Source organism: Aythya fuligula, chromosome 26 (genome assembly GCF_009819795.1).
Source record: "Aythya fuligula isolate bAytFul2 chromosome 26, bAytFul2.pri, whole genome shotgun sequence".
Classification (NCBI taxonomy): domain Eukaryota; kingdom Metazoa; phylum Chordata; class Aves; order Anseriformes; family Anatidae; genus Aythya; species Aythya fuligula.
In genome coordinates, this window is record NC_045584.1 from 3196852 (window position 1) to 3221685 (window position 24834).

The 24834-nt window shown below is 67.3% G+C and overlaps 3 protein-coding genes across 3 annotated transcripts; 1 reads left to right on the forward strand and 2 right to left on the reverse strand.

Moving 5' to 3' along the window:
• Nucleotides 1–2636: 2636 nt before the first annotated feature.
• On the reverse strand, nucleotides 2637–9684 carry ANKRD24 (ankyrin repeat domain 24). Its single transcript, XM_032203688.1, is given in 18 exon segments — nucleotides 2637–2935; nucleotides 3022–3087; nucleotides 3173–3310; nucleotides 3707–4873; nucleotides 4955–5254; nucleotides 5328–5426; nucleotides 5520–5564; nucleotides 5655–5759; nucleotides 6213–6305; nucleotides 6468–6493; nucleotides 6930–7117; nucleotides 7211–7317; nucleotides 7553–7623; nucleotides 7703–7760; nucleotides 7998–8062; nucleotides 8388–8476; nucleotides 8566–8696; nucleotides 9518–9684. Coding segments are annotated over 18 exon segments (2895 nt in total). The 5' UTR covers nucleotides 9587–9684; the 3' UTR covers nucleotides 2637–2857.
• A 2336-nt stretch (nucleotides 9685–12020) lies between these two features.
• On the forward strand, nucleotides 12021–18486 carry SIRT6 (sirtuin 6). The gene is made up of 8 exons (XM_032203617.1): nucleotides 12021–12135; nucleotides 12884–13011; nucleotides 13386–13568; nucleotides 15621–15680; nucleotides 16225–16320; nucleotides 16868–16948; nucleotides 17289–17412; nucleotides 18044–18486. Exons 1-8 carry the CDS (start codon nucleotides 12070–12072, stop codon nucleotides 18362–18364), a joined length of 1059 nt encoding a protein of 352 aa, XP_032059508.1. The 5' UTR covers nucleotides 12021–12069; the 3' UTR covers nucleotides 18365–18486.
• A 760-nt stretch (nucleotides 18487–19246) lies between these two features.
• On the reverse strand, nucleotides 19247–24551 carry CREB3L3 (cAMP responsive element binding protein 3 like 3). Its single transcript, XM_032203935.1, has 11 exons — nucleotides 24385–24551; nucleotides 23190–23422; nucleotides 22242–22366; nucleotides 21865–22120; nucleotides 21129–21244; nucleotides 20667–20798; nucleotides 20451–20557; nucleotides 20302–20370; nucleotides 20113–20197; nucleotides 19707–19803; nucleotides 19247–19617 (listed from the first exon to the last, which is right to left on the reverse strand). Exons 1-11 carry the CDS (start codon nucleotides 24549–24551, stop codon nucleotides 19247–19249), a joined length of 1758 nt encoding a protein of 585 aa, XP_032059826.1.
• Between the last annotated feature and the right edge of the window lie 283 nt (nucleotides 24552–24834).

Here is a 24834-nt window from a genome sequence, read left to right on the forward strand (position 1 = left end):
GGGCAGCAGGGGACGCAGCCATCTCAGGGCTTTGCTGTGTTTTTTTTGGGGTACCGTTCTGGTGACCGAGTCCTCGTCCCGCACGTAGCGGATGCGGTACTTGAGTGGGAAGTACTCCGGGAAGGGCCACGACCCCGGCGGGCTCCACTCCAGCAGCAATTTCTTGGGCTCCCCGGGGATGGGCGAGACCCGCAGGTCCTCGGGGGGGTCCGGCTTTACTGAGGATGCGGGGAGACAGCAAACGGGTGAGATGCGGGCTGGGGGGGGGCAGGGGACCGGCGTGGGGACAATGGGGTCGGGGACAGCGCATCCACCAGCCCAGAGAGTCGCTGAGCCCCAGCGACATGTTGCACGGCTGTTTCTGCATCCATTTCAGAGGAAAAGCCCCAAAAATGAGGCTGAAGCAACCCGCAGGGCTGGCTCAGCCCCTGTGGTGCTGCTCGGGCAGCGGGGTCAAGCACCGGGGGGGGCTGCGGGGGGCTGATTTTTTGGGGTGGGCGCCGGCGGCACTCACTGATGTTCTCCAGCAGGAAGGGCAGGAGGCTCGAGGCCGTGCCCAGCGCGTTGGTGGCCGTCACGTTGAGCACGTAGGGGGTGAGGGAGAACATCTGCAGGTCCCCGAAGGAGCAGCTCCGCGGCCCCGTGCGGGCGCACTCGTGGCTCCCCGCGGCCCCCCATATGCCGTGCCTGGGGATTGGGGAGAGGTGTGAAGGGGGAAGCTGGGCGAGGGGCTCCTGCCCTGCCCCGTAACCCCCCGGACATGGCTCCAGCACAGGTTTGGGGGGCTCAGCTGGGGTTTGGGGCTCACCTGTAGGTGGCCACGAAGTCGGTGTCCAGCAGCGGCTCGGGGGCAAGCAGCCAGGAGCAGTTGACAGCCTGCGGGTAGCTGACGGCCCAGCACTCCACAATGGGCAGCGCGGGGGGATCTGGGGCAGGGAGGGGGGCGGGCAGCCGCTGGTCACCCCCCTGCCGGCCTCTGGTCTCTCCCCGTCTTTAGGGTGGGGGTCCCCAGCCGGCTGCGGGGGTCCCCATGGGGTTGGGGTTTCACTCACAGCCCAGCCGCAGGCAGATCCTGGCCCAGGTCTCCCCGGTGTCGGGGTGGTGGCAGCTGTAGGGTCCCTCGTGGGCCAGGCTGGCGTTGGGGAGGGCCAGCCCCGGGGCAGGATACGTCCCTAGGGTTGCCCCCCCCCGGCGCCACTCGGCGGGTCTCCCCCCGGCAGCCGGGCACCGCAGCAGCACCTCCGTGCCCAGGACGCCGTGCTGCGGGGCACAGGGGCCTGGGGGACACAGCGGTGGGCACGGGCTGAGCCCCTTGTCACCTCCCCACCCACCCCCCAAAAAAAATCCCAAGCCACCCGCCGTGGTCTCCAGCTGGGGCAGGGGACGGTCTGGGGGCTGTGGTCCCCCAGTTCCATCCCCAGCACCCTCCAACCCCTCTCAGTCCCCCCCCTTGTCACCCCAATCTCCCCCCCGTGTCCCCATCCTGTCCCTGGCTGCCCCATAAATCTGCCCGTGGTCCCCTCCACGCCTCCACCCCGCTCGGTGCCCCTATATCCCCCCCCCACCGCTCCCAGTCTGCCCAGTCCCGCTGCCCCCACTCCCCCTGGATCCCCCCCCCATACTTCCACCCCCCGTCCCCCACGCCCCCACGCCGCCGTCCCCGTTGTCCCCATCCCCTCATACCTCCGTCCCCGGTGTCCCCGGCCGTGTAGGGCGCAGCGCAGGCGGGTGCCACAAAAGCCACCACCCAAAACCACTTCATTTTGGGGCGCCGCCGCGATGGGACCTGTGGGGGCAGCAGGACGGTGACCCCCCGGCAGGCGACAGCGGGGACAAACGGGGTCTGGGACGTCCCTGGCACCCTCCCCAGGGGCAGCATCCCACAGGGGGGGGCCCGAACCACGCTATATGGCCGTGCCTCAGTTTCCCCTCCGGCCTCACCGCACGCCCGGGGGCCGGGGGCAGCTTTCTGGCCGCAGCGGCCGGATCCTGCTGCCAGGAAGGAGGAGGGAACGGAGGCGGGAGCGAAAGCGCCCGGTACGACCGGGGTTTCCCACGGGGCCCCGCAGCCACCCCTGCGGTCCCGTACCCGGAATCGAGGTTTCGGGCTGGGTTTGGACGGCCGCAGCTTCCCGGGACGCCCGGGCAGGGACTGTCCCGCAGAGAAACCCCAAAACCCTTCCCCGGGGGGGGGGGGGGGAGCAGCACCGGGCTCCACACCTCGACCACGCACACCCACAGCACGGCACGTTGCCCCCCGTGCCCCCAGCCCCATGGGGACCCCCCCGGACCCTTTACCCACCGCCGCAGGGCCGGAGGCTTCGTCAGCGCTGCGGGGAAACCGCGGCCCCGGGCGGCCTCATCCCGCTTCCTCGCGCAGGAAACGCTGCTCCCGGGGGGTCCCGCAGGGATCCCTGCGTGCCCCCAGGACCCGGGGCAGTATTTATTGCCACCCCTGGCCACGAGGATTTCGACCTTTCCCACCCCGCTCCTTCCTTTGGGTGTGACCCGTTCCCATTTTGGGGTGCTCACGGCACCGAGTCCCCGGCGTCCCCGGCTCCGCCGATGTCCCCCACATCCCGCAGCGCCCGCGTCTCTGCACCCATCCTCACCCCCCCCCGGGACGAGCCGTGATGTTAAGGTGGATGGAAACACTTTATTGCTACTGTGCTGGGGCGCGTGGGGCTGCGTGGGGGCTAGCACGGGGCCCCCCGGGGCCGGGTGAGCGTCGGGGTGAGTGTGCCAGCAGCGGGGTGCTGCCGGAGAAGCAAAAGGGCCACGGGGGGTGCGAGCAGGGGCCTGGCCCCCCCCCCCAGGCTGTGTCGCTGGTTGTCCCACGGGGTTTGTCATCGGGGGCTCATCTGCCCTGCTCCTGCAGCCGCTGCATCTTCAGGATCTGGCACAGGAGCCTCTGCACGTCCTCGTCCATGTGGCCCTGGGACAGAGAAAGGGACCTCGGGGTCCTGTCACCGCGTCCCCGAGCCCCCCCTGCAGCCCCGTCCCCCGTCCCCCTTTGCCCACCTGTACGGCGTAGAGCAGGTGGCTCCGGTACAGCGCGACCACCTTGCCGTGCCGCTTCTCTGCCTCCTGCGGGAGAGGAGAGGGCGTGAGCAGGGGGCCTGGGGCCACGAGGAGCCCCCCCAGCAGCGCCCGCCCCGCGCCCTGCGCCCACCGCCAGCTTCTCCTCCAGCGCGCGGATCCGGGACTGCATCACCGCGGCGTCGGGGGGGGGCTGCGGTGCTCCTCGGGGCTCGGGGAGGGCGTTGAGGGCCTCCTTCAGCCTGAAAACCTCCTTGGAGAGCTCGGTGATCTGGGCAGCGCGCGGGGGTGAGGGGGAGGCAGGGGGCTCCCAGCCCCATCTCCACCCCCGGGGTCCCCCCCCGTGGCCGTGCCTGCCGCCACCCCCGGGTGTCCCCCGCTGGGGCAGGGGCAGAGCCGGGGCTTTCCCACCTCCCTCCCGCTTCTGGCCCCGGTTTCAGTCTCGGCTTCGGGAGGGGAAAAGGGGAAGAGCCAGGAGGGCAGCGAGCGTGCACCCAGCGGCGCACGTCGGCGCGTTTGCACGTGCGAGTGTCTGCGCGCATCAACGGGGCCACGCGGGCGAGCCGCTGAGCTCGGAGCACTGCTCCCACCCCCAGGAGACCCCCACAAACCCCCCAACCCCCTCCCCATCCCCATCCCCATCCCCATCCCCATCCCCTTCCCCTACCTTCCTGTCCCTGTCCCTGACCAGCCGGGCCGAGTCCTCGGCGTGGCTGTGGAGGTCCCGCAGGCGCCGCGCCTCCTCCCGCGCCTCCGCCAGCTGCTGCTGCGCGGCCTCCAGGCGCTCCTCGGCCGCCTGCCGCTCGCTCTTCATGAACAGCGCCTGCCGCTGCACCCGGAAAACCTCCTCGCACGTCTTCTCGTGCCGCCGCGTCAGCTCGGCCAGCCGCTGGGCCAGCCCGGCCGCCTCGGCTTGCAGCTCGGCCCGCGCCGCCTCGTGCTCCCCGCGCGGCACCGCCGCCGCCAGCGCCGCCTCCAGCCTGGCCGCCTCGCGCCCCTTGGCCTCCGCCGCCGCCTCCAGCCGTGCCGCCCGCTCCCGCAGGGCTCGCGCCTGCTCCTCCAGCGCCGCCGTGGCCCGGGCGTGCTCCTCCGGCGCCACCCGGCCCTCGGCTTCCTCCTGCGCCCGCCGCAGCCTCGCCAGCACCTCCTCGTGCTCCCGGCGCCCCACGGGCCGGGCGGCCAGCTGCTCGCGCAGGGCCGTCAGCTCGGCCTCGCGGTGGCCCAGCGCCTCCCGCAGCTGCCCCAGCTGGGCCGTCACCTCCCCGTGCTGCCGCACCAGCTCCGCCACCCGTCGCTCCAGCGCGCCTGGCTCCGGCTCGGGGCCGCCGGCCGCCCTCCAGTCCCGCGTCTTGGCCTCCAGCTCTCGCCGCAGGGCCTCGGCCGCCGCCTCCGCCCGGCTGCAGCGCTCCAGCAGGGCCGCCTTCTCCCGCGATGCCTCCTCCAGGGAGGCCCCCAGCGAGGCCGTGGCCTCCTCGGCTTTGGCATCGGCCTCCAGGCGGGCCTGCAGCTCCCGCAGCCGCTGCTCGCGCTCCTCCAGCGCTGCCCGCGCCTGCTGCAGGGCCGCCCGGGCCTCCGCCAGCTCGGCACCATCCTGCTGGGGAGGCGCCGGCGCCGCCTTGCACGTGCACTGGGGCGGCTCCTCGCTGAGCCCCTGCACCGTGCTGCCCTTGCTGCCAGCCTCCGAGGCCGGGCTCGGCTTCTCCTGCTCTGCCTCCTGCGTGCCCTGCGCCCGCAGCCGCTCCAGCTCCCGTTTGAGGGAGTAGTAGAGGCTGGCGGGCACCACGTCCCCCGGGGCGGACGGCTCGCTCTCATCCCGCTCGAAGTTCTCCAGGACCTGCCAAGGGGATGGTGAGGCCGCCAGCAGCCGGGAGACCGAGGGAGGGAGGGCAGGGTGGGCAGGCGGCCGGGTTCTTGCCTGTATTTTCTCCCTCAGCTCCTTGTTCTGCACGGTGAGGGACTGCACCTGGCCCTGCAGCGTGGCCAGCAGCTCCTCGGCCGAGGGGCTCAGGGTCTTCTTGGAGAGCAGCAGCTCTGCCCCTGCGCGCCACGGAGGTGCTGGTGCCGTGCCCACCGCCTCCCCGCTCCTCCCCGCACGGGGTCACCTCCCCGAGGGGGGGTCTCGGGAGGCCAGCAGGGTCCTACCTGGGAACTCGAGCAGCTCTCCCTCCTCGTCCTGCAGCGTCTCGATGTCGTAGCTCGTGTTCTCCTTCTCGTTCTGGGGGTGCGGAGCAGGGGGGTTTCAACCGCTGCCCACCCTGCCCCGGCCCCCCGGCGCTGCCCGTGCCCACCTCCAGCGAGGACAAGCGGCTCTGCAGAGCCTCCACCTCCTTGCCCAGCCGCTCCTTCTCGCCGTCCCGCGCCGCCAGCCGCTCCTGCAGCTCCTGGATCTGCGGGGCAGGACTCCCTCCGCTCCCACCAGAGTCCTAACGGCACCAGGACCCCTCGCGTGAGGCCGCCCGCGACCTCCTTGCTGGCCTCACCTGCTTCTCCATGGAGCGAAGGGAGCCCTTGTCCTGCTCTGCCTGCTAGCGGGACACGGAGAGACGATGGGGGGGGGTTAAATGCTGCTCCCACCCCCCTGCCCCTCCGCTCCCCGGCGGTACGGTCGCAGCTACCTCCTGCCTCTGCTTCTCCTGCTGCTCCAAGCCCCGGATCTTCTGCAGGAACTGCGCCCGCTCCTGCCGCAGCCTCACGATCTCCTCGTAGGCGTCCCGGTCTTCCTGCGGGCCAGCAGCAGCCGAGCCTCAGGGCACGACGGTGCCAGCCCCTTCCCTGTCACCGGCCCTTTCCCTGTCACCATCTCCTCCCTGTTTTGTCCCCGACGTGGCCCCGCTCCTGCCCATCCTCACCCCCCCCTGGGTCTGAGGCCACCTGGAGGCGGTGGCAGCTCCCCGGGTGCCACCTCCGGGCTGTGCAGGGTGCTCCTTGTCACCAGGGGGGGAAGGAAAAGCTCCGACAGGGCACGGGGACTCCCTCGAGGCCACCACGGCCCCCCCAGAACACTGCTCAGGGGTGTTTTGGGCCCCCGGAGAGCTGGTGGCCCCCGCACAGCCCCCAGGGAGGGCAAAACCAGAGGGGTTCCCCTGCCTGGGCCCCAGTTGAGGTGCCCGGTGCCTGCCGTGCTGGCTGTGAGCACGGAGCTAAGCCCTGCCCAGAGGGACCCGGTCTCTTACCGGGCTGGGGGTGCCCGGGGGAGGCAGGGGGGCCTTCCTCTTCCTCGGGGTGCTGCTCTTCTCTCTGCCCACCGACTGGTTTGGCGAAGACGTCTGCGGAGACACCGTGGCGGAGGGGATGTCACACCCACGGTGGCCTCCCTCCTTTCTGACCCACTGCCGTGTCGGAGAGCCCCGGGCCCCCTGGGGACCCCCGCCAGGAGCTGAGGGCTGGGGCCAGCCCTGCTGGAGGGGGGCAGCCCGGCGGGTCCTTACCCGCGACGTCTGCTCGGTGGTCTCCTCTTCCGCGGGGCAGAGCGAGAGGAAAGGGAAATGAGGGAGGTTTGGGGAGTGCGTAGCCACGGGTACATGCGAGAACACGCGTGCATGCACGGGGCACACGCAGGCAGATGTTGCACACACGTGCACAGGTACAGGGACGTGCAGGGAGTGCACACGTGTGCACAGGGGACTCGTGCCCACAGGTATGCACATGGAGGCGCCGGGAGAAGCACACTCGCTGTACACACGTGCACCTCCACGCCCTCGCACACGTGTGAACACGCATGCACAAGCATGTGCAGACACCGAGGCAGACAACGGAGGCTCAGCACCACCCCCCAGCCTTCCAAAAACCACCCCCGGCGCGTGGCCAAAAGGGGACGTGCCCCCCACCTGGGGGGAGAGGGGGGGGAAAACACCTCCGTGGGCGCACGTGGAGCACCACGAGGGCCTTACCGCTGGCCCAGGACCGGCGCTGAGCAGCCTCTTGCAGGAAGTGCTGGATGAGAGCGTTGCCCGTGGCCAGCCCGTAGTGCGCGGCGTCGTGCCCCGCGGAGTCCACCGCCGCCACCCGCGCCCCAGCGTTGAGCAGCACCTCCACCGTCTCCACGCTGCCGTTCTCGCAGGCCAGCATCAGGGCCGTCCTGAGCGGGTGGGAGGAGAGGTGAGGGGCCCAGCTCCTCTTTTTTTCCCCCCCCCCATTTTTGCCCCCCCCCCCCACCCCGGCACAGACTCACTTGCCCTGCAGGTCGCGGCTGTTGGCGGCCGCCCCGCGGTGCAGCAGGTAGCGGCACAGCTCCGAGTGGCTCATCTTGGCGGCGAGCAGCAGCGGCGTGGAGCCCTCCTGGGCAGGGCATGGTTGGGTGAGGGGGGCTGCGGGGACGATGCCTGCATCCCCCCCCCCAGCGTGGGGCATCCCCCTGCTGTTATCTCCTTGATTTCTGCCCCCCGTGTGCGTGCGTGGCACCCGGTTCTCCCCTGGGGACCCCGGGTGCTGCAACCCCGGGGTGGGCAACCCCAGCCTGGAGTTTTGCTGCTCTGAAAAGCATCACGGGGGGGGAGGAACAAGGCGGTCTCACCTTGTCCTTGACGTTCAAAGGAGCCTTGAAGTCGCAGAGGATCTCTGAGCAGGAGATGCAGCCGCTGACCGCTGGGGGAGAAGGATGGAGGCTGAGCGCTGCCCCGTGTGGGGCCGCGAGCAGCATGGGGCCGGCACCCTCCCTGCTCACCTGCGTGGTGCAGCGCCGTCCGGCCGCTGCTGTCAGCCACGTCCACGGGGCAGGAGGCCTGAGGGAGAGAGCCGGGATCATGGCAGGGGCCGGGACAGACAAACGGGCTGCCCACGGGACCGCGACTCCTTGGCGAGGTGGGAGGGCTGAGCAGGATTGCCCCGAACCGCACGGTGCCAGGCAGAGCTGGGAACCTCCAGGCTGCCCAAAACCACCCCGGAGGGTTTGGGGGTGGAGAGGGCACCTCGCTGGGGCTGCTGAGCGTGGCACCTCCCTGCCTCCCTGCCCCTGGTACCTGCAGCAGCTTGCTGACACACTGCGGGTGGCCGTGCTTGGACGCCAGGTGCAGGGCGGTGTAACCTGGGGACAGAGGGACAGAGGGACAGGGGGACAGGTCAGGAGACAGACACGGGGTCAGGGCAGAGAGGGGGGACAGATGGGCACGCAGGAAGACCCCACGGGGCTGGGGCTGAACAGGAACGAGACGCCCCCGACAGCACCCGCAGGCACCGCTGGAGTCCCCAGAGAGAGCTGGGGCAGTTTGCACCCCGCGTGGCCGTCCCCTCTGTCCCCTCTGTCCCCTCCGTCCCCTCCGCCCCAGCACCGTGCAGAAGGGGCAGAAGGAGCAGAGGGCCCTGAGGGGGCCCTGGTGTTAGCCGGGGGTGCGTGGTGGCTGCGCCCTCACCCGAGCTGTCCTTGGTCATGGCATCCACGCCGTGAGCCAGCATGGCTTCCAGGCAGTCCACGTTCCCCCGCATGGCAGCCAGGTGGAACCTGCGGCAGGCCACGGGGCTGTCAGACCCAAATCGAACCCAAACCGACCCAAATCCCTGGCCCCAGCCCTTGGTGCCCCGGTGCCTTACGCGGATTTGCCCTCCGAGTCCAGCTTGGTGGGGACCAGGCCCTTGCGGACGAGCAGAGACGTCACCCTCCCGGCATCGTTGTAGTCCACGGCTTGCAGGAGCTTCTCGTCGTTCTTGGTCCAGTCCTGGCTCTGCAACGAAGCCCCCGTTGGGCTCTGGCTGGGCCAGGATTTGGGAAGGACACCAGGCTTCCTGAGCGCCCCCGCCCCAGGGTGTTCTCCTGCCACCCCAGTGACCCTGACACCAACCGCAGCCAGCACCCATGGGTGCCTCAGCCTCATCCTTGCCCGGATTTCCCCAAAAGGCTCAAAGCCTGTTCCCAGCCCCGCTGTGCTCCCAGACGGAGAAGGGGGCAAGTCGGGGAGAGCGGGGCTGGCGGTGAGCTCAGGTCCCCCGGGATGGCTCCAGCTGCCCCTGCTCCCCCACTCCTGAGCAGAACCGGGGCTGGGTGGGGGCTCGTTGCCCCAGAGCTCCTCTGTGTGTCCCCCCCCACCCAGAGGAGAGCCCACAGCGGGGCAGGAGCAGCGTGGGAAGCCCCAGGCTCGCCCCGCAGCCTGTGACGACAGCCCAGGGCTCGGCTGCAGCAGGGGAAGAAGGAAATGGGAGATGGATGTCACCCCCGATGTCACCCCCGGGAGCCGCTCGCGTCCTGCCCCTGGAGGGACCCTGTGCCACCGCGAGCCCCCTCACCCTGTGCGGCCAGGGGACCCTGTGGGATGCAGAATAAAGCCGCCTCCCGGGGTTACTGGGCAAACTGGGAGCGTGGCGCCCTCCCCTTTGTCGTGCAAGGACAAAGCGGCTCGGAGAGGGCACAGCGGGGCCGCGGGGACGGGGCTGGGGATGGCTGGGGTCCAGCTGTGGGGGGGGTGTGTGTGTGTGTGGAGGGGGGGAAACGTGTCTTACCCCAAAGCACGGGCCCGAAGGGGAGCGGGGACGGAGGGCAGGGACGTACCGCAAAGGAGGCAGCGGCACAGAGGCAGATCTGCTTCATGGTGCTGAGCAGCAGGCGGCGGGCGGCCATGCAGCCCTCGCCCCCCGCCTGGGTGACGGCTTCACGGGGGTTTCGGGATGGGCCCCCCGGAGCCCAGCTCGGTCCGGCACCGCCACCCGGGCGGGAGCCGGGTCCTGCCGCAGTGGGAGCCAGGGAACGCCTCCCCTCCGTCCCTCCTTCCTTCCCTCCTTCCCTCCCTCCGCAGCGCTCGCAGCATCCCCGCATCCCTGCCAGCGAGCTGGTAGCAAGGTCTCGCATCTTGACTGGTCCCAGTTAGACTGGGAAGGTCGGGGGGGGGTTTGGGGAGGGCAGTTCTCCCACCCTGTGCCCAAAGGGAGCCAAGGATGCACCCCGAAAACAAGGGGTGAGCATCCTCCCGCTGCCCTAATCCTGCTCCCCAAGGATGTAGGACCCTCCACCCTGCCCTGGGGGGGGCACAGCCTTTACCTCCCAGCTCTGGGGCCAAGAGGGGAGGGCAGAACCCCCCTGTCTGCACCTTAGGGGACCCCCCGCAAGGAGGGAACCCCAAAACACAAAAGGTTCCCAGGCACCTGTCCCAGAAAAACCATGGGGACGGCAGGACTGCAGTGTCCAGGGCGGCGTGGGGAAACCGAGGCACGGAGCACCCCGAGCACAGCCCCGTCCCCCCGGCACGGGGATGGCGCCAGCCAGGTGCTGAATAATTCAGGAGCATCGGCTCGCTGCCTCCGGGGTGGGAACCCAATCCACCCGTGGCTGCCTTAAAGCTGGCGGCCACCCCAAATCCCTGGGGACAGGAACGGGGACGGGACCCAGGATCTGGGACCAGTTTCCCTCTCCTCGGTGCTGCCGTCCCCTCCGCTGCTCCGTGGGTGCTGGGGGCACCCATGGGTGCAGCGGGACAGCGGCTGCACCAGCCACGGTGGCACTGGTGACCTGGTGGGGCTGCTGTCCCCATGTCTCGGGGCTGGGCTCCGTGTTCCCCTGCCCCCTGGAGACTCGGAATACCCCGGGGCAGGTCCCTATTTCCTTCCCCTCGGACATCCCGGGGCAAGTCCCCATTTCCCTGTGAAATCTGGGACATCCCGGGGCAGGTCCCTGTGTGCCCGTGTCCCCATGAAATTTGGGATATCCCGTGGCAGGTCCCTGTGTGCCCGTGTCCCCATGAAATTTGGGACATCCCAGGGCAGGTCCCCACGTCCCTGTGGATGTCCCGGGGCAGGTCCCCACGTCCCCTCTTCCCTCGGGGCCAGCACTCACGTCTGCCTTCTTGAACTTGGCCTTCAGGCTCTTCATGGCGGCTCCAACCTCAGCCCCGTGGCAGCGTCCGGGGGCTTTGGCTGCCCCTTGGGGACAAGCCCTGGGGCCGTGCCCGTGATGGGGGGACAGTGGCAGCTTTTGGGGGCTTTTCCCAGCAGGTTCTGGCCCTGAAGCCCCAGCTCCCGGTGTCTCCTGCCCGTCCCCTGCCTCCCCACAGCAGCACGGGGGGGCCACGGGGCGGCATTGGGTTACGGCTGCGGTTACAGCCAGCACGGGGGGGGCTCAGCAGTGCCCAGCCCCAGGCTGGTTTGGGGGCACAGCCATCCCCCAAATCCCCAGGCACGGGCACGGGGGGGCTGCAGAAGGGATTGTGGCAGGGATGGGCCGGCCCCGGCTGTGGGGCAGAGGGGCTGGAACCAACGGGATCTGTCCCCTCTGGGTCTCTCGGGGGGGCTGTGGGTGCAGGTGGGGGGGGCAGGGCTGGGCCCAGCAGGGCTGACACCCCCTGGCCTTGTCTGGCACCCCTTTGTGTGTGGCACCCCCTTGTGTGACACCCCCTTGTGTGACACCCCCTGCCCTTGTCTTGTCTGGCACCACTTTTCATGGCACCCCCTTGTCTGGCAGCCCTTGTGTGACACCCCCTTCATGGCACCCCTTTGCCTGGCAACCCCTGCCCTAGCGTGACCCCCCCCTTTCATGGCACCCCCTTGTGTGACACCCCCTTGCCTGGCACCCCCTGCCCTTGTCTGGCACCCCCTCACCTGGCACCCCTTGTGTAACACCCCCTTGTTTGGCACCCCCTTGTGTGACCCCTGTTGTGTGACACCCCCTTCATGGCACCTCTTGTGTGACACCCCCCTTGTGTGACCCCCCCTTTCATGGGACCCCCCCTTTCATGGCACCCCCCTGCCTGACACCCCCTGCCCTTGCCTGACACCCCTTGGGCACCCCCTTCATGGCACCCCTTGTGTGACACCCCCTTTTCCTGACACCCCCTTTCCTGACACCCCCTTCTGTGCCCCCCCCTTGTGTGTGACCCCCTTGTGTGCCCTCCTTTTGTGTTCCCCCCCCCCTTTTCCCCCCATGACTCGGGGACCGCGGGCAGCACCAAGTGAGGGCACCCCCCCCTCGCTGCCAGTCCCCAAGATGGCGGCGCCGCCTTCCCCCTGGCGGGGCGGCTCCCCGCTCATCCGCGCCCGCCCCGCGGCCTCCCCCAGCGCTTCCGCCCGCCCGGGGACCGACAACAATGAGCGCTCCGGTGCCCGGGGCGGGCCATGGCGGTGAACTACGCGGCCGGGCTCTCGCCCTACTCGGATAAAGGCAAATGCGGCCTCCCCGAGGTGAGCGCGGCCTAGCGGAGGCGGCCCGCCGCGGCCTAGCGGGTCTCCATGGCAACCGAGCCTGTGCCCCCCCCAGTGGGGTTTTTGGGGCCCCCCAGGCCCTTCTGGGGTTCCCCTTTTTTTGCCCTGCCCCCCCCCAGCGTGTCCTGCCCCTTGGGGTGGCCGGAGGGGTGCGAGGGGTGTTTTGGGTGGCACTGGGGGGGGGTTGGGGGTGACCCCGTCCCCACGTCCCTGGCGATGCTCGGGAGCTTGAGAAAGCCCGGAAAGGAGCTAATTGAGGGGAAAGTTCATTAAGGTGCATAAATATCTGAGGGGGCTCAGCCTGGGTGATCCTCAGAGGCCCCCTCCGCCCCCGGCCGTGCTGGGGTTCTGTGAAGGGCTCTGGGGAGAGGGGATGGGGTCGTGCAGGGGCCTGTCCCCAGCCCTGGTCCCCAGGAGGCTGGGCTGGAGAAACAGCCCACAGAGATCAAATTCGGTGCCTGCTCCAGAAAGCAGCATGGCCACAGGAGTCCGTCTGCCAGTGCCCACCGTCCTGCTGGTTTGAATCCCTCAACCTCCGTGGGGATGGCTGGTAAAGGGCTGTCCCTCTCCAGTTGTGTGTATTTATCATTAAAAAACGCAATCAAAGCCTCCTGCCTGGAGTTTTCACTGCGGATTTGTGGTGCGCTGGGTCTCTGTGCCTGCCGGGAGGCACGCAGGGCCCCTGGCTGTGTCTCTCCATTCCCCTGGTGGTTTCTCTTCTGCTCAGATCTTTGACCCGCCGGAGGAGCTGGAGAGGAAGGTGCGTGAGCTGGCGGATTTGATCAGGAGCTCCTCCAACGTGGTGTTCCACACCGGGGCCGGGATCAGCACCGCCTCGGGGATCCCCGACTTCAGGTAACGACGGTGGGCAGCAGGCGCGGGCCGGGAGGACAGCACCTCTGCCGAGTCCACCTCGCACCTCATAAAGCTCTGCCCTGTGCTTCCCGCCCCCTATCCCGCCTGCAGGGAGACCTGCTCCATCCCTCCCGTCCGGTCCCGTATCCAGCTGAAACCTTTCCCGTCTTGCATGCTGGCTTGGTGTTAAATTGTGCCCACAGAAGCCCTGCACGTGCTCTGCTTGCATCAAGGACGTTAATCGGTAACGCATGACCCTCGTTTAGCAATGCCCTGCTCGTCCTCTGCTGATAGGGCTCGTGATGGGTGTGCAAGCGTCCTCCTGGAGCCTGAGACCTCAGCTTTTGCTTCTTCTTCTGTCCCCGCTGCTGCAGGGGGCCCAATGGCGTCTGGACTATGGAAGAGAAGGGGCTCTCCCCAAAGTTCGACACCACCTTCGAGAACGCCAGGCCCTCCAAGACTCACATGGCGCTGCTGGGGCTGCAGAGGGTCGGCATCCTGAAATTCCTGGTCAGCCAGAACGTGGACGGCCTTCACGTGCGGTCGGGATTCCCACGGTACTGCCCCCTCCTCCCTGCCTCCGGGTCCCTCGTGCCTGTCCCCGCCGCGTGCGGTTCGTGCTTAGCACGGCCTCACGTGCAAACGTTTGCAGACAGAAAGCAACAGTTATTAATTAATTCTCTCCCTGTGCTGGGGCTTGGGTTTTGAGGCTGGTTTGGGAGCCGGCTGCTCGCTGATGCTGGGCACAGAAATTGGAGTGCACCGGTGAGGGAAGGGGTAGAGAAAGCAGCCTGAATTTAGGGGAGAGGCGTGATGGGTGCGATGTGGAGGGTGCTGAAATGAAGTCAGCCTCAGCTGGCGCTCTCAGAAGCGCACCCAGAAGCTGCTGAGGGTGCTGCTGGCTGGGACAGGCGGCGGTGGGGGGCTGTTGCGTGCTGTCCCCTGTCAGTTGAGCTGCTCGGGGCTCTGCTCGAGCTGAATTTCTCGAGAGAAAGCAATTAACGGCAGCGCTGCCCCATTGAGGAAACGATGCCTGGGCCCAGGATTGCCTCCGAAGGTGCTTGGCTTCTCAATAACTGTGTGGAAATGCAGGAGGGGCAGGGCAGGGAGAGTTCTGTCCTGGGCCTGGTCTGACGTACCGGCTGCGGTCTCCGGTTTCTTCAGCAGCTGCGGCGGGGCTGGGGGTAGCGGCGTTCCCTCTGCGGGGAGCTGCGACGTGCAGGAGCTGAGGGGGAGAGATCTCCGCTCCCTGCTGGGTGGAGGCCGAGGCGCAGCCCCGTGGCTATTTCAAAGTTGTCCTCAGATGCACCCGCTGCTCCGTGAGCGCTTGCAGCAGCAAGAAACTTCAGCCTGTGATTAAAAAAAAACATTTCCAGCTCTTAAGACCACTGAGCGATTATCTTCTTGTAAACCAAACTGCTCGGAGCTGCCTGGAAGAGAAGCAGCTGTGTTTGAGTAAGAGAAGAAAGCGCAGGAGGTTCGGGTGAGAATAGGGAGCAGGAGGGGGACATCGATAAAGACACGTCACAGAAATGGCCTCAGCTGTCGTTGGGGAGCAGAGAGCTGCTTCAGGGGCTGTTCCCTCTTATTAAAAGCCCCAAGTCCTGGTTCCTGCTCCTGGCACCACCTCTACCTTTATAAACTAAACAACCACGGGGAAAAAAGGATAGGAAAGAATCAGCAGGACTCAGCCGGGCTCCCCTCAGCCCGGTGCCACCGGCTCGCCTGCTGGTTTGGCGTTGCTCTTCCCCTCAGTGCAGCACGTGCTTGAGAGAGCTGCTGAACTGGTGCCAGGTGGTTCAGCGCTGTAGGAATCAAGTCAGTCCTGTCCCCGTCCTCCCCGGAGGAGGTTTCCAGTCGTTGTGGGGCTCGCAGGAAGACGAGGAGAGCGTGGCTTCGTTTTCCACTGGCTTCAGCACTTTGGGGCTGGGGCTGAGCTCGAGGGGAGTTTTGGTCGAAAGGAGTGGCAGAGAAAACGGGAGAAAAGCCCAGAGTGCTGAGAAGAGCAAAGACCTGGGTGGTGGCAGGGCGACAGAGATGGTTTGGGACTGGGTCAGAGCAGGTGGAGAACTGCTGCTGTGGCTGGAAGCTTTTAAAACCAAAAAGCTTTTAAAACCAAAAAGCCAGGCCGTGCTCCCTTCCCCTCAGTCCCCGTTGTGGTGGACGCAGCACAGTGCTCTCGTGCTGGAAGTGGAAGCAGGCAGCAGGAGCTCTCTCCCCAGGCTCTGAACACATCCTCTGGGGTCTTCCCTGCCCGGCAAGTGGCACGGCTCTGCCCAGAACACCTTTGCACGGTTATTTCTCGAGCTAAATGCCCACGTGGTGCCCTGCGTGCCGCCCTTCTGCCAGCTCCTGCCTGCCCTGCGTGCTCTGGCTGCCCTCGGTGAGCCCTCGGCGAGCCCGCTCAGCCTCGCGGCACCCAGAGCCCTGCTCTGATGCAGCCACCTCTTGTTAGTCTGCAGCTGCCTAATTCCCCTGGTGCTGACCTTGTGGGAAGTGGGGAAGCCCTTGGGGTGCAGGTCCCTAAGCGGGGGTGTTCGGGCAGCTTTCCCTGGTGCCCCGGGGCCCCCCTCCCCCTTCCCCGTTCACCTCTGCCATTTCTCCTGCAGGGACAAGCTGGCCGAGCTCCACGGGAACATGTTTGTGGAGGAGTGCATGAAATGCGGCAAGTACGTGAGCTGCGAGCCCGGGGAGGGCGGGGGCTTTGCTGCTGTCCCCAGGGGGGGACACAGCCCTGCACGTGCTGTGGGGACTCTGGCTGACAGGCCCCTGGCACGGCGTGCAGGGCTTCGGGGGCAGATCTGCCCTGTCCGAGTCCTAAACCCCACCAAATGTTGGGAATTGAACGTTTTGAGAAACAAGGTTGCAAGAGGAGGCTGCTCCACGCCAGGTTTTCTGTCCTGGCTGGTAGCTCTGTGGCTCTGGAGCTGGTGGGGGAGCTGTGGGGGGCTCTTGAGGGTCTACAGAATCAATGGGGGAGTCTGTAGGGTCAATAGAAGCCCTGTGGGGTCTATAGGGTTTGGGGGGGCTTCCCCTGAAGGGGCAGAAGCTGCGGGCAGCACCTGGTGGGAGATGCGGGCTGAGATTCGGTGCTCAGCTCATGGCTCTGAGCCGCCTGCCTTGGGTCCTGGGTGTGATGTGAGAGGCGCTGCGGGGACGTCTTTGGGGCTGTGTGAGCTCTCCTGAGCAGCACCCCGTGTGTCCTGTGTGCAGGCAGTACGTGCGGGACGCCGTCGTGGGCAGCATGGGGCTGAAGCCGACGGGCAGGCTGTGCAGCGTCACCAAAGCCCGGGGGCTGCGGGCCTGCAGGTAACACCAGGGGGGCTTGGGGGGGCTCCGGGAGGGGACAGGGTGCTGGGGAGGGGGCACAGCCCAGCACCGGGGAGGCAGGAGGTGCTTGTGGGGCTCAGACTTGGTGCGGAGGGGCTGTGGCAGCGATCCCTGCGGGGCAGGGGGGAGATCTGAGCTCTCTGAGCTGAACGGGGCAGGAGCCAGGGCAGCTGCCTGCCCCTCGAGGGAGCTGGTGAGGGAGGGTGGGGGGCTCCCGGCCAGCTCTAAAGCTGGGGGGGGCTAAATAAAGGCACGTCCCGGCTCTCAACAACCACAGTGAGAGTGGCTTTTGGTGGCATCTCAGCACCAGCCACAAGATGACCTCGCGCGGGTGAATTCTCTGCGTTCCCTTGCTTGCTGGGGGGTCCTCGGAGCTGCCCTGGGCTCTCTCCCATCCCTCTGCAGCTCTGGGCCGAGCAGGGTGTGAGGGGGTCACTGTCACTGGAGCCATCCCCACTGTCCCAGGGCAGCTCTGCTGGCCGGTCCTGCCCGGCAGGAGTAACCCTGGTCCCCGTGTGTCTTCTAGAGGGAAGCTGAGAGACACGATTCTGGACTGGGAGGATTCCCTTCCCGACCGTGACCTCACGCTGGCGGACGAAGCCTGCAGGTACGGCTGTGTTCAGGCTTTTAAACCCACCGCAGCTGCTGACACCCGCAGCAGCCGTCCCTCAGGCTGCCCCCGCCTGCCTTTGGTGGTGGGTTTTGTGCCTCGCAGCCCTGGGGCTGTCCCGGTAGGGCAGCAGTGCCCGGCTCTTTACCCAGTAAGTGGCTAAGAAAAAAAAAAAACCTGCAGGTTCTGGCCGCAGCTTTGCTTTCTGGCTCAGAAGCTCGTAGAGTCCAGGCTGGACCAGGGTGGAAGCAGCAGTCTGTGTACGGTTGTGGGTTTTAATTAATTAATTATTTGTTTTCCCTGCCCTGGATGTTTTTTATTTTTCTCCTCCCTGCAGGAAAGCCGACCTCTCTGTCACGCTGGGGACCTCTCTGCAGATCAAACCCAGCGGCAACCTCCCGCTGATCACGAAGAAGAGAGGAGGGAAGCTCGTCATTGTCAACCTGCAAGCCACCAAGCACGTGAGTGGGGGCTCTGCGCTCGGGGCAGTTCTCTCTGCCCTGCTCTGCTCCTTTCCCCGCGTTTTTTTAGCCCCGTCGTGGGCTGGTCCCTGCACATCGCCCCCTCCCAGGCAGAGGGGCGGAAGGCTGGGCCTCCGCTGTCGCAGGGTTTAAGGCTGCAACCTGTGATTAACACACAGAACTGGGAGGTACACGCCTTCAGAGCGTAATAAAAGCCCGTCCCAAAGCTTGGTGTATCCTCTGGTGAGTTATCTCCAGTGAAATAACTGCACACGCGTAACCCACGTCAGGAGGAGCTCGTTCCATCAGCAGCACTGCTTTCGGTGCCCCAATCGTTCAGTTTTCTGAACAAACCAGAGCTGCGGGGTTGCTGGGATGCTGTTAGAGCTCCCTTGTCCCTGTTTGCACCCGTTTAAAGGCGCAAACAGCCTGCAGCAGGATGCAGCCCTGTTCCCTGCGAGCCAGCTGGGGTCAGGGGCTGAGTCCGTGCTCCTCCACGGGCGGCGTCCCGGGGACAGGAGCCCTGGAGGCCGCGTGCAGCCCCTGTCCCCGGGCGCTCCCTGGGAGCAGCCGCCTGTCCCCGCACGCGGTGTCCGTCCCCTAACGCCACGCTTGCCCTTGCTCACCCCAGGACAAACAGGCCGACCTGCGCATCCACGCCTACGTCGACGATGTCATGACCAAGCTGATGAAGCACCTGGGGCTGGAGGTCCCGGAGTGGCTGGGGCCGGTGGTGGTGGAGAGCGCCGAGCCCGCCGAGCCCCGACAGCTCTTCAAGCTCGAGCCCGAGGCACGCGGGCTGCTCAAGGAGGAATCCTTCGCCCAGTGCAACGGCGCGGCCGGGCTGTGCCCTGACCTCGGGACCGCGCTGGTGGAGCACGGCGACAGCCTGAAGCAGGACACGGGGCCGCCGCCGACGAAGAAGGTGAAGGTGGAGCCTCTCCTCACCTGACCCGGACTGTTCCCCGGCTGTCTAGGCGCTCGTCTGTGCCACTTTTCCTACCGACTTTTTTTTTTAAATATCCTCCAACGTTGTCCCTTTTTTATGTAAGTATTAAATACACTCGAATTGTGTGCGTCTGGGCAGCTTGCACCCACCAGCCGGGGAGGAACGTCCCCTGCTTGAAAACGGCTCCGCTTGGTGCAATTCCCTCCCTGTGAGGAGGGGGCTGTGGAGCTCAGCTGTGCCCTGCAGACCTCGGAGGGACCCCGAGACGGGTGCTGGGCCAGTAACACTGTGGGGGTGACGCTATGGGGTCCTTGGGGCAGCTGCAGCAGTCCCAAACAGAGCTGGGGCTGAGCTGGTGGTGGTCACAGCAAAATCCCAGCTCGGCTGGGTGCTGTCACCTCCTGGCAGCTGCACTGGGGAGGTGCCCTGCCCAAGGGGTCCTGGGAACCCTACAGCTCACCCTATTAAACACCTGTGAAACCCCATTGCATTAAACAAAGGCAGGTGATTTTTTTTTTTTTTTCCAAAATACCTTTATTTAGTGATGAAAATGAAGTTAAAAAAAAAAAAAAAAAGTGAACAAAACCACCAAGCTGCAGTGTCGATAACCAGCCAGACCGGGGCCTTTTGGGTCCCCTCCTCCCCACCTTGACCAACCCCGTGTCCCTTCGGCAACCCCCGCCGCACCCCGGGGGTGGGAGCAGCCCCTTCCTTCCCTCCCAGTAAGGCCAGTGGGAACCAGTCTCCTCTTCCCAGTTCACAGATAGAAGCAAAGCCAAGTGGGTCCAGCATCTGTCCACGCCTGGAGGGGGACCCTGGGGGGGCCACCCCGAGGGCTTGTCCCAGAGGGGATGGGGCGCATCCCCCGTGGTCCCTGGGTGCTGTTTAAAGCTCCTCGGCCTGCTCCAGCCCCGCGGGCCGGCTGCTGTGCTCGCCCTCGGTCCACGCGAGCGCTGCCAGGCCGTCCCCCGACGTGCTGCCACCCCCCGGCGTGCTGTCACCCCCCGCCACGCTGCCACCTCGCTCTGTGTCCCCGCGGCTCGGGCTGTCGGAGGCGAGGGGCCGGCTGCGGTTGCGGGGCGAAGCCTCGTCGGGGCGCGGGGAGAAGGAGCGGGCGCCGAAAGCTTCGTGCAGGGTCTCGGGGCTTTCGCCCCCGTGCTCCGACCACAGCGGCTCCGGGGGCTTCTCGTCCCTGCCCCGGGGCTGCGCGTAAGCCACGCGGGAGGCGGCGGCGTTGTGCAGGGACCTGGAGAAAACTGAGCACACAGGAGGGTCGGGGTCAGCACCGGTGCCCCCTCCCCACCCCGGCGCGGTGCTGGCACAGAGCCCCCGGCCCCCGCCTCACCTCGCACCGGGCCGAAGTCCCCGTCTGCCTCGGCCTTGCTCGGGGCGAAGGGGCTGATGGAGGGGAAGACGATGAGTGCGAAGGAGAGCAGCAGGACCTGGGGGCAGAGGAGGGGACGTCACCGGGTGGCACTGGAGGGGGCTGGGGGCAGACCCAGGGCTGCGTCCCCCCCATTTCTCCCTGCTTGGGCACCCCATCCAGCTCTCCGTCTGTCCCTCCCCATCCATCCTCACGTGTGTCCATCCTTCCATCCAACCCCAGAGCGTCTCTCCCCCCACCTCAGCCCGTTCCCACCCTTTTACCCGTCCCTCCACCCGCCCCCACCAGCACCACCCCGCTGGTTCCTCGCTCCCCGGAGCTTTTTGGGGCAGGGAAGGGGGGGGTCGGGGCCGGGGGCTCCACGCACCGCGATGCAGGTCCCCGTCTGCGCTGCCTTGTTGCTCGACTGCACCACCAGGGCCTGGAGTTTCTTCAGCTGCTCCAGGAGGGACCTGGGGACAGGGAAGAGCCCTCAGCACCCGGCTGCTCCGGGATTCACCCCCCAACCACCCCATCCAGCCCCTTATTGCCCCCTTTCAGCCCTGGGGACACCTACGAGTTCTGCTTCTCCAGGTGCAGGACTTTCCTCTGCAGCTCCTGGTTCTGGGCTGTGCACGCCGACATCCTGGGGGACAGGGAGAAAGGCGTGAGGTCTGGGGGCACCGCCGGCAGCCCCCAGCCGGGCGCGGGGGCTCGGGGCCCTACCGGCTCTCCAGCCCGTCGATGTACTCCTTCTTCTTCTTGCGGCTCTCCTGCGCTGACTGCTTGTTCCTGATCTTCCGACGGATCTTCTTCAGCACCCGCTCCTCGTACTGGGGACGCAGAGCAGGGGGGTGAGGGCAGCCGGGGCCAGGAGGACCCCCACAACCCGTGCGCCCCCAAGGGGTGCAGCGAGCGCGTCCCAAGCACCCCGGGCCCCACCTTGGTGAGGGGCAGCTGCGTGGGCAGGGACACCCCCTCCTTGGCCAGCAGTTTCTTCTCGTCCTCCGTCAGCACCAGCTCCTGGAACTGGCCCTGGCTCTGCCTCAGCAGGGAGCTGGGCGCCTGCGGCTGCTGCGGGACCGCGGGCAGGTGAAAATCCCCGGCTGCAGGCTTGCCCCATGCCCGTCCCCAAGGACCACGGGTGGGCACCGAGCTTCCAGGGTGAGGGGAGGCACCCAGGAAGGAGCAGGAGTAGGAACGTGGGGCGGGAAAGGGGACGGGTGTGGGGCGGGGGGGAAGGAAGGGATGGGAACGGGAACGGGGTCGTGGGCCAGGAGGTGGCGGGGATGAGGAGGAAAGGACGGGGACGGGGACCCAAGGGAGGGGGACAAGGACAAGGGGGGGGGGAAGGATGGTGAAAGGGACAGGGATGGGGCTGGGGCCGCGGTGATGGGGACTCACAGCATCGGAGCTGCCCGAGAGCAGCAGGTCCTTGACGGTGAGGGTGCAGGACGCGGGTGCGGAGACCACGGGCAGGTCCCGGCCCTCCTCCATGAAGAAGCCGGGGTGCCACATGTCTGGGGGCAAGGGGTGCAGGGGGGGGGGCTGTCAGCTCTGCTGTGTCCTTGTGTCCCCCCCCCAACCCCTGGCTTCCCCCCCAGCCCCCCAGACCTCTCCGTTTCTCCCCACTCTGCCCAAATCCCCCCAGTCCCCCCAGTTCCCCTATTTCCTCACCATCCCTGATAGACCCCATCTCCCCCAACCCCCCCGGCCTCCCAGTGTCCCCAGTATCCCCCCCACAGCCTCCCAGTGTCCCCAGTATCCCCCCCCACAGCCTCCCAGTGTCCCCAGTATCCCCCCCCACAGCCTCTCAGTGTCCCCAGTATCCCCCCCCACAGCCTCCCAGTGTCCCCAGTATCCGCCCCCAGCCTCCCAGTGTCCCCAGTATCCCCCCCCACGGCCTCCCAGTGTCCCCAGTATCCCCCCCACGGCCTCCCAGTGCCCCCAGTAACCCCCCCAACACCTCCCAGTGTCCCCAGTATCCCCCCCACGGCCTCCCAGTGTCCCCAGTATCCCCCCCCACAGCCTCTCAGTGTCCCCAGTATCCCCCCCCCACGGCCTCCCAGTGTCCCCAGTATCCCCCTCCATGGCCTCCCAGTGTCCCCAGTATCCCCCCCAGCCTCTCCCCACGGCTCACCCAGGTCGATGGAGACCTCAGGGCGCGGGGCCCCGGTGCCCCCGGGGAGCGGCAGCACCTGGCAGGGGTTGGCGTAGGGGTACGGGGCCTCGCCGAGCCCCCCGTCGCAGCACCCCGGGGGGCTGTCGAGGTGGTCGGAGGAGGGGTCCTCGGACACCCCACTGTCGCTGGCGGCTGGGGACCAGCTGGGAGAGTCGGATGCCGAGTCCCCAGAGCCCAGGATGGAGCTGAGGAAGTCGTCGCCGTCCCGGGTGCGCTGCGGGGATGTGGGCGCCCGTCACCACAGGGTGCCCATCGCCGTGGGGTGCCCCGCAGGAGCCCCCCCCCAAGCTGTGGGATGACCCCACAAACTGCCCCAGCTCGCCCTGGGGGCTCACCCCGTCCTCGTGCCAGGTGCCCGGGGACGTCCCCAGCTCCACGCCGCGGAGGATCCCGTCCTGGCGGTCGAAGAGGAGGTCCAGCAGGTCGAGGCTGTCGAGGCTACCCACAGTGGAGGCCATGGCTGCGAAGAGACAGGGTCAGGAACCCCAGCCCCATCCCCATGTTTGCCCCCTCCCCTGCCACAAGGCTCTACGGGACACCCCAGCTCACAGGGCGGGCGAGGAGCACGGGGACGTGTGTGGGACCCCAAGGAGGTGTACGTGCACAGTGAGTGTGCAAACGTGTGCGTGAAACTCCCAAATCCTGCGTTTTTTTCCCCAAAGAGATCTGCCCAGCCCCGCCATGCCCCCTGGCAGAGGAGCAGGATGAGGCCCCAGAGCTCAGCACTCCTCAGCTCCCCTGTCCGGCCCCGTCCGGCCCCGGGGAGATCGGGTTAATCATTTGGGGCAGCGAAGGGAGGAGGGGAGGAGGCCCCAAAGGGGGGGGAGGACTCGGCCTCGTTCTGCCCCTGCCACAACACTTCCAGGCCCTGAGAGACCCAAAGGGCCGACGGGGCCCAACAACCCAACCAGCTGAGCAGCAAAATCAACAAAATCGGCCAAGAAAGGGATCAAACAGCCAACCCGTTGGCCAACCCAGCAGCTGTTTGCCCAAATAGCCAACCCGTTGCCTGCCCGGCCAACCAACCCCTTCCCAACTCGCCCCCCGGCCACCCAGCCCACCGCCCGACCCTACAAGCGACCCTCCCAAACCTCCACTGACCCACGGGTCCTTCACGCTGCGCCTGGGGACGGTTGATAAACATTAAAGTTTTCTCTAATTTGTTAAATTTTGGGTGGCCGGCCCAGAACGGGGGTTTCTTGACCCCATCCTTGATCCCCGCTCCTTTCGGTGAGCCCCGTGGTGCCGGCGGGGCCCCGCTGAGCGCCTCGTACACCCCGTACCTGAACGAGATCCCAAAACCAGCGGATCCGTCCCGGCTCCTGAACCCCTTTTGGTGCACGGCAGCGGGGCGGACGCCGAGCCCGGCCACCTCCTCCTCCTCCTCCTCGCCCTGACCCGAGTGGCAAAGTTTAAACTCCAACGGCACAGAAATAGCGGCCGGGATTGCAAAATCGCCCGGGTGCTGATTGGGGCCGGCGGTGCGCGACGGCAGGGCGGCCCGGGGGAAGGCCCGCTGCGCCCCGTAACTCATTAGCCAAATGTTTTTGTCCTCCTCTGCCGAGCGGGGCAGGAGGGGCCCGTGGGCGAAGTCCGGGCTCCGCGGCTGCCCGTGAACTTTCACCCAATTTGGGGATGATTTCCTTTTTTTTTTTTTTTTTTTTTTTTCAGCGTTAATCGCTTTTTATAGGTGCTGAGGACATCTGGGGAAGACGTTGGCTTGGACTCTACCACCCGGCACCTCCCCACGTCACCTCGGTCCCTGCCGGGCCTCGTGCCTGGGGCTGGGCTGGTCCCCGGGGGGCTGCCCATGCCCTCCACCCCTCGGGGTCCCCGTTGTCCCCAGGGGGGACAAAGGCACAAAGGGTTGGGTCTCATTGACCAACGCATCCACCCGTGCATCCCTAGCACCCTACAGCGAGGACACGAGGCTGATGTGCCACCAACGGGCGAGGCCGGGCCCTGCTGCGGGTGCCGGACCCCAAAACGATAGTGGGGTGGCGGCGGTGAGGAGGGGGTCGTGGCGCTGGATGGGTTTGTCCCGACCCCACCGCGCAGGGCAGGGACGGGCTCGCCCCCTCCCTGCCTCCCTCGTGTGCGGTGAGCGCGGTGGCGCGTGACGGAGGCGCGAGGCGGCGGGGGCAAGGCCGCGCCGTGCGGTTATCTCCGCCGCGACGCCCTCTGCCCGGGCGGACGGGGCTGGCGCCGCCTTCACGCCCCGCTCTATGGCCCCGCCGCGGAGACGGGAGCCGCTGGCACCGAGCAAAGGGCAGCCGCTGCCGCAGCCTCCACCCCGGCACCACCCCGGGGCCTCGCTCCATCCCCACCCTCATCCCCTTGGTGCTGGGGGGCTCGGCGGTGGGGACAGCGCAGGGCTCCCCCGGTACGCAGAGGCTGCGTCCTCCAGGCTTGGCCTCGCCTCTACGAGAGCCTCGACTGCCCACGAGCCTTGCTCCTGAGAAGGGGCTGCCCCGGTACCTGGAGGCTGCAGCCTCCGGACTTGGCCTCACCTCTACGAGAGCTGTGCCCAGCAGCAAGGGGCTGCCCTGGTACCCAGAGGCTGCACTAGGGGGACTTGGCCTTGGCCCCACAAGGGCCTCGACCCCTCCACGGGCCTCAACCCTCCAAGGGCCTTGACCCCACATGGGCCTCAACCCTACAACAATGGCCTTGATCGTCCACGGGCCTCAACCCCCACAAGGGCCTCGACCCCTACAAGGACAGGCCTCGACACCCACATGGGCCCCTACACGAGTGGGCCTCGACCCTGCACAGGCCTTGATCCCCACAAGGGCCTCGACCCCTCCATGAGGGCCTTGATCCTCCACAGGCCTCAACCCCAAGGGCCTCGACTACACAAGGGCCTCAACCCCTACATGGGCAGGCCTCGACCCAACACGGGCCTCGACCCCACAAGGGCCTTGATCC

What these genes read in the sequence shown, in the direction of transcription:
- SIRT6 (XM_032203617.1), top strand. Translation starts at nt 12,070, where the DNA reads ATGGCGGTGAACTACGCGGCCGGGCTCTCGCCCTACTCGGATAAAGGC. An exon ending in TCGGGGATCCCCGACTTCAG is followed by an intron (nt 13,012 to 13,385) that starts GTAACGACGGTG and finishes CCGCTGCTGCAG; the next exon opens with GGGGCCCAATGGCGTCTGGA. An exon ending in GTGCGGTCGGGATTCCCACG is followed by an intron (nt 13,569 to 15,620) that starts GTACTGCCCCCT and finishes TTTCTCCTGCAG; the next exon opens with GGACAAGCTGGCCGAGCTCC.
- CREB3L3 (XM_032203935.1), bottom strand. Translation starts at nt 24,551, where the DNA reads ATGTGGGGTCAAGGCCCTTGGAGGGTTGAGGCCCGTGGAGGGGTCGAG. An exon ending in CCGGAGGCTGCAGCCTCCAG is followed by an intron (nt 23,423 to 24,384) that starts GTACCGGGGCAG and finishes TACGGGGCGCAG; the next exon opens with CGGGCCTTCCCCCGGGCCGC. An exon ending in GGACTTCGGCCCGGTGCGAG is followed by an intron (nt 19,618 to 19,706) that starts GTGAGGCGGGGG and finishes CTGTGTGCTCAG; the next exon opens with TTTTCTCCAGGTCCCTGCAC.